The sequence below is a fragment of the Saccostrea cucullata genome, unplaced genomic scaffold (assembly GCF_032062105.1).
Source record: "Saccostrea cucullata isolate Sc308-1 unplaced genomic scaffold, CSIRO_AGI_Scuc_v1 ctg578, whole genome shotgun sequence".
Taxonomy (NCBI): domain Eukaryota; kingdom Metazoa; phylum Mollusca; class Bivalvia; order Ostreida; family Ostreidae; genus Saccostrea; species Saccostrea cuccullata.
Window position 1 is genome coordinate 466762 of NW_026932815.1, and position 6819 is coordinate 473580.

The 6819-nt window shown below is 34.4% G+C and overlaps 1 protein-coding gene across 1 annotated transcript; it reads left to right on the forward strand.

Moving 5' to 3' along the window:
* The first annotated feature begins 972 nt into the window (after positions 1-972).
* On the forward strand, positions 973-6306 carry LOC134236233 (neuronal acetylcholine receptor subunit alpha-7-like). The gene is made up of 6 exons (XM_062718398.1): positions 973-1058; positions 1150-1259; positions 4489-4700; positions 4992-5318; positions 5632-5846; positions 5960-6306. Exons 1-6 carry the CDS (start codon positions 1050-1052, stop codon positions 6254-6256), a joined length of 1170 nt encoding a protein of 389 aa, XP_062574382.1. The 5' UTR covers positions 973-1049; the 3' UTR covers positions 6257-6306.
* Positions 6307-6819: the final 513 nt, after the last annotated feature.

Here is a 6819-nt window from a genome sequence, read left to right on the forward strand (position 1 = left end):
GGCCCTGTTCTCTTGTCTGTTTGTCCCCCAAAACTTTAATTTTCATTAGGTGTATCTATGGATTTCATATTTCACATTCCTTAAATTGTGACAAGACTTTTATTTGAGAACCATATAAGAACTTTTGACATTGGAGTTTGGTCATCTCTTGCAAAATTTTAACCACTGAGTAACTCTGACTTTAACATTTGAATGGTTAGTACTAGGCCTTTCATTTTTGACCATGACGTATGATTTACTTTTTAAGAACTTTAACATTCGTCATAACTTTTTTACGGTTGGAGCTTTCAAATTTCTCATTTATATTTCTTGAGACAAGACTTTGGATACCAATTTTTTTATCTTATGACCTTGATCTTGGAGGTTTTCTTGAATTTGAGAAACTTTGCTACAAGCTGCCATACGGGCAATCAGTATTCACAAATACAACTTATTTTAACATGTTAAAAAATGTCATACTCGACATCATAAAATAGCTTTAGAAATAATTTCAAACTAGTCTGGGTCATCAACAAAAATTTCTCAAAACAATAAAAATAATCAGGCCAGTGGAGGGGAGGGAATGGGTTACAGGCGGTCTCCATTTTTTCTGAGATTAGGATTTTTGCAGTAGTTTTGAGTGCCTGTGACAAGGTTAGTTTAAACTGACGATTTGTGTATATTACGATTTACGCAGGAACCTTTACTAACAAGACGGTGGCCACCAGTCAGCTCGTGAGAGACCTACTGAAGGACTATGACCCCCGACTGCTGCCCGTCAGAAAAGCTCAGGACAAAGTCTCCATTCTCATCAACACAGCCCTCCGTCAGCTCATAAAACTGGTACATTGTACATAAAATGACATTCAACTAATAAAACTGGTACATTGTACATAAAATGACAGTTAATAATTTGTGAAAGTTTTTTGGTAATCTGTAATCTTAAAAATAAGATTTTGCCCCGTTACAAGGTATTCTAGTCATAAAAGATTATGGGGAAATATATTTTAAAAGTGTTAATTTTTATATTTCAGGACGAAAAGAATCAGATAATATCGTTAAATGTTTGGATGCGCCTAGTAAGTATAGAAGAAAAATTCTGTAAATCAATTTTATCATAATTGATACAAATATCGTCCACTGACGTGTCTGTGATTTTGTTATGTATAGTGGTGGAACGACCCCCGCCTGGTCTGGAACACCAGTGACTACGGGGGAGAGAATCAGATCGTGCTGCCGTTCAAAGACTTGTGGACACCAGATGTAACTATTTTTGATAGGTGTGTTGACGAAAAGTATAATTTTAAGTTCCTGGGGAAAAAAAATGCGGAGACCGCACAACTTTCAACTTATTTTTACATTGCAAATAACTCGTATATAAATTAAGAATTATATCAGTTGACGATCAAAATATTGCAGAAATAAATGTTCTATAAACTCTCGTAGGTAGATATGTTCAATTATTCTGATACTGCTACCCTTTGTTTTTATATTTCTTAGAAGCAATGCCCAAAGATGGTTTATAAATTGTTTTACCTTTTTTTCTTTTAATGGAAAATGAAAACCATAGCACTTACTTCCATGTTCTGCATAAATTAAATTTAAATGAAGTTTTAACAAGACTGTTTAAAAATAATTTAAAATTTAATTTAAAAAAACGATGTTACCATTTAGCAGCATATGGCAAAGGCGAAAGTTTATCAAATTCAAGTTAAGGACAGAAAAAACAAAAATGTTGGAGTATATCACTGAAAAAAAACCTGTAAATTATGAAATCCCAAAATCAACTGTTTAAAAAAAATTGAGCCAAGGTTAAATATTTTAAAAAGTGAGCCAAACTCAAAGGTCATGGTCAAAGGGTCAAAATCATATGTACCCAGTGAAATGTCACTAGAAATACACGTATGAAATATAAGAGCTCTGACATCAACTGTTCAAAAGTCACGGCCAAGGTAAATGTTTATTAGAATTGACCAAACTCCAAGATCAAGGTTAACATGTTTGACATCCAAAGGAAGGTTTGTCACAAGGAATATACTTAAATAATATAAAAAGCCCTATAACAGGGTTTTTTCACAATAATAGCCATATGCAGACTGATAGCCCTATCCATCATACCAACTGTACAAAAAGAATAAAATCTGATATTTTTTTGCAATAGTGGCTCAAAATTCAAGGTCCAGAGGACAAATATATTCATATCCAAAGAAAGGTCTTACCACAAGAATACACATGTGAAATATAAAAGTCATAGCTCCAACCAATCAAAAGTTATGAGTTATGGGAAAGGTTAAAGATTTTGCAGACAAACAGACAGCTAGACAGACCAGACGGAAAACTGGGCAAAACTAGATACCCGAATCTTCGATCATGGGGACATAAAAATACAAAATATTAGACTGGATATGGATAGCCTCTGTAGCCTGTCCAATACACTTTCTGAATCAATAAAAAGGTTCGTGAAACACTCGTGTCCTTATTTTTAACAGCTTATAGCATTAATGTTTCAAATGCAAGTCAAACTCTAAGCTCGAGAGATAAAAAAAACTGTTGTCACCCAAAGAAAAGATTGAATCCATGAATATACTTGTGAAAATGAAAAACACAAGTACCAATCACAGGCACCTGACGTCACTTATTTTTCTTAAACATAAAAGAAATAACCCCATACTTACTAATAATACATGAGTACATGTATTACAACCTGTTCATTAGGTGTGGTGCCATTTTTTTGTAAAAGAAAAATAAATACTAGTAACGTCAGGTGCCTTTGGTACCAATCGTTTTAATGTTGTGCCCAGAGTTAAAGTCACTAAAAAGGGCATCAGACTCCAAGGTTAGGGCCAAAGAGTTAAACGTAATAAAACCCAGAGAAGGTCTATTCACGAGAAATATGCATGCGAATTCTAAAGCCCCAGCGTCAACTGTTCATATAAGTTATTGGCAAAGCAAAAAAATTCTTCAAAAGTATGTCAATCTCCAACGTCAAGGTAAAAGATAAGAATTTTTTGTATCTCGAAAGAAATTCTTGTCAAAAAGAATACCCCGTGAAATGAAAAAGCCTTAGAACTTTGCACATATTGTAAAATGTGAAAATTAAAGCTCCGACCAATGTTATAAACCTTGGTAAAGTTTTTGCAGAAAAAAAAACATCAAAAGAGGTCTGTTTTTCTGGACAAAAACTTTAGGCAAAAAAAATGGCTTTATGACCTTTCTTTGAGTATGAGTATTTTGATCTTGGACAAATACGTCAAGATTTGTAGTTATTATTTTCTCTATAATATTACGACTTATATATTTTAATAGCATTTCACATAAAAATTAATTAAAAATCATGTTTCATATAAAAGATATTAAAATTTCAATTTTTTGGCGGGTTTGATTGACACATCCTTGCTCTTTCACAAATTAATTCTATTCTTAATCCTTAGGAAAAGTGGCATTCTCGTTGTGTATAAATGAAAAATATTAATACTATAATCCAGAAAATTCATAGTAGATATGTTCGAAAGCAAAACAAACACACAATACAAGCAGTTTTTACCATTGCCGGTGAATTGTAAACATCAACAATTTGACCTGTTTACAAAAACTGTACATAACAAGAATGTGTACGCAACTTTTACTTGTGAAGGAGGTTTGCTTTCTGACATTTCTACTCTGAATAAAATTATTTTTCTGGATAAAAGTTTTAATATTTCTGATTAATACATAACAAGAATGCAACTTTTCCTAAGGATTAAGAATAAGGTTAAAACTTGTGAAAGTGCAAGGATGTGTCAATCAAACCGGCCAAAAAAGTTTTAATAACTTTTAAATGAAATAAGATTTTTAATTAATTTTTGTGTGAAATGCAATTAAAATATGTAAGTCGTAATATTATAGAGAAAATATCGACTTCAAATCTGTGTCCAAGTACCCTTAAACCGTTTGTATTCATGTGACAAGATTTTCCTTGAATATAAAGATTTTTTGATCTTAGAGTTTGATCCGCTTTTAAAAACCCTTTAAATCTTGGTATTAACTATGACCTTCCTTTGGATATCACCACCAATTTTGACTTTGATCTTGGAGTTTGACCTATTTTTGATAAACTTTAAACCTAGGCCATTACTCACAGTACCTTTGAATAGCCTGTAATTAGCTTTTAATGACTCAAATGTTATAGTTCTTGAGACAGGTCCTTCCGAGGGTATCTCTGATTTTGATCTCTTGACCTTGACCTTTGAGTTTTACCCACTTTTTAAAAATATTTACCTTGGCCATACTTTTTGCAAGGTAAATTCACGTGTATTTTAAGTAACACACGTCCTTTCGTCGGAAAACAACATTTTTTTTTATATTTTGACCTTGACCCTGGAGATAAACTTGCATTTTAGGAACTTTTACCTTTGCCATAGGCTGACATATGGGTCATCAGTGTTTCACAGACATATCTTATTATCTTCGATTCATATATTTCATATTGTTATAGTTGAATTGCAATCAAACTAACTTTTATTTTATAAGCGCATCTGAAACGATGATGCCGGGTCGCCGAGAGTACCGCCCCATAGTACTCAATAACGGGACAGTGATTTACCTTTTCCCTACAATAGTGGACAGTATCTGTGTCATTGATGTGTTGTACTTCCCCATGGATACCCAAGAATGTCGCCTCATGTTTGGGTCCTGGTCTCACTCCGGAAAAGAAATCGACTTCTTCCCTAAAATTCCAACAGGTAATTGAGACTAACGTGAATATATTAGGTTAGGCCAGACTGCTGCCTCCCAAAAAGAACATTTTCAATCAATATTTACTACATTGCTATCAATATTTTTTTTTTTGAATAATACAAACATAGAGGATTTCATAATGCATTTGTATGTAATTATCAAATAAAAAGTAAGTGGCGTTTAACACTCTGATTCAATTAAAACTCACCATATACATACCTTCCTTGATGACATTTATATTTATATTATAAAACCCTAATTCAGATGAATGGGTGACATGTCTTCTGTCATTGTAGGTGACATGGATTTCTTTATCACTAATAATGAGTGGACTGTCTTGTCCTTTAACGCCAGGAGAAACGTGGCATACTACAAATGTTGTCCGGATCCGTTCCCGGATGTGACGTTTTACTTAAGGATCCGCCGTAAACCCCTCTTCTACATTCTATCAGTCCTCTTTCCCTGTATTCTGACGTCATCAGTGGCCATATTAGCCTTTCTGCTGCCCCCGGACTCCGGTGAAAAGGTTTCCCTGAACGTAACAGTCCTCCTGTCTCTGGCGGTTTTTCTTCTGATGGTCAGTGATCAGCTTCCTGCTTCATCAGACCATTTTCCATACGTAGGTGAGCACAAACGTTTGTGAAATATAAATGTACCCCAATTTGATTCGGGTTTATGGGGTCAATTTCATTTGTCCTCGAAGCTCATTGAATGAAGTTGAGTCAGAATTATTGAGAAATTTCTAGGTAGAACACTATTGAGTAAGTTTTCTACATACGCACCTATAAGTTTTAGCGTCCATTGTTGAAAAAATAAACTTTTAGTATATACTGTGAATACGATCAACTTTTTACAAAGACAGGTTATTGACGAATATAAATTCATCTTGATGACTTTGATTTATAAGAATATATCTATATTTGATTTATTTACCAGGCATGTATTTTGCGTGCTCCATGTTTCTCGTGTCCCTTTCCTTGTTGATGACGGTGTGCGTGCTGAACATGCATTTTCGAGCCCCGGGGGACGGGAAAGCTCCTTCATGGATGCACCCGGTATTCCTCCATTTTGGCAGACGATTTCTTCTTTGCCAATCTGAGAACAAAGTCCAGCCTTGTAAACAGAGACAATTGTCAAACATCAGATTGCAGGTTATCAACCGATCAGATTCATATGCTAGCACTAGTAATCAAGAATAAACTTCAAAATTACTTGCATTTGTTTAGAATGGCTTATTTTATTACATATGTCTTTTTTTTCATAGAATATTGGAAGATATTCCGAAGATCAGAATTTCAGATCCCCAATGTACAACATATCAACCATTGGACTAGAAGACGACGCAAGGAAATCCTACATTTCGCTCAATTTCACAAATTCTCACAAAGATCTCGCACAGACCGAGAACTCGAGTGTCTGTGACGAACCCGGGTTATCAGAGGGTCGCCTTAACGAATGGCAGGAGATTGCCATGGTGATGGACCGGTTGTTTCTGATCTTGTTCATCTTAATCACACTTATCACCTCTGTCGTGTTTCTTGGACTGATGGGCAATGAATGAATGATGGTTATCAACGTATTTTTATTGATAAAATCTAGATGTTGTATGTGTATAATTATACCCCCGCTTGAAAAGTGGGAGGGTATACTGTAATCGGTATGTCCGTCCGTACGTCCGCCGTTACGCTTTGGGTACCCATCTCTTATCCGCAACTCCTCTTAAACCAGTGAGTGAAATTCAGTGAAACTTTCACAGAATCTTTATTACATATTGCCATTGTGCACCTCCTATTTTATTTTTTGATCTGACAAATATTTTGAGTTTCCTGACCAATGAAAAACATGGACTTTGTCATTATAATCATATGGGAGGCGGGGGTTTCATTTAGTGAGCTCATTGCTCACAGTACATCTAGTATTCGCATTGCATTAGTGGTTGACTTTGTAATTATCTTTCAATTGTAAAACTAGCAGGCAATATTTTTTTCATTTAAAACACTTATGTGAACAAAATTGTTAATGGTCAACATATTTGACCTTGAATGTTAAATCATCTACTAATTTAAAAATCAGCTTGAGTCTATTGCTGTTGTCATACTGTACAAAAGTTTTGTATTTTAACTT

Bases quoted from the DNA above. Each gene is read 5' to 3' on its own strand.
- LOC134236233 (XM_062718398.1), top strand. The intron at 1,260-4,488 runs GTGTGTTGACGA...TTATTTTATAAG, and splicing joins GATGTAACTATTTTTGATAG to CGCATCTGAAACGATGATGC. The intron at 5,319-5,631 runs GTGAGCACAAAC...TTTATTTACCAG, and splicing joins AGACCATTTTCCATACGTAG to GCATGTATTTTGCGTGCTCC.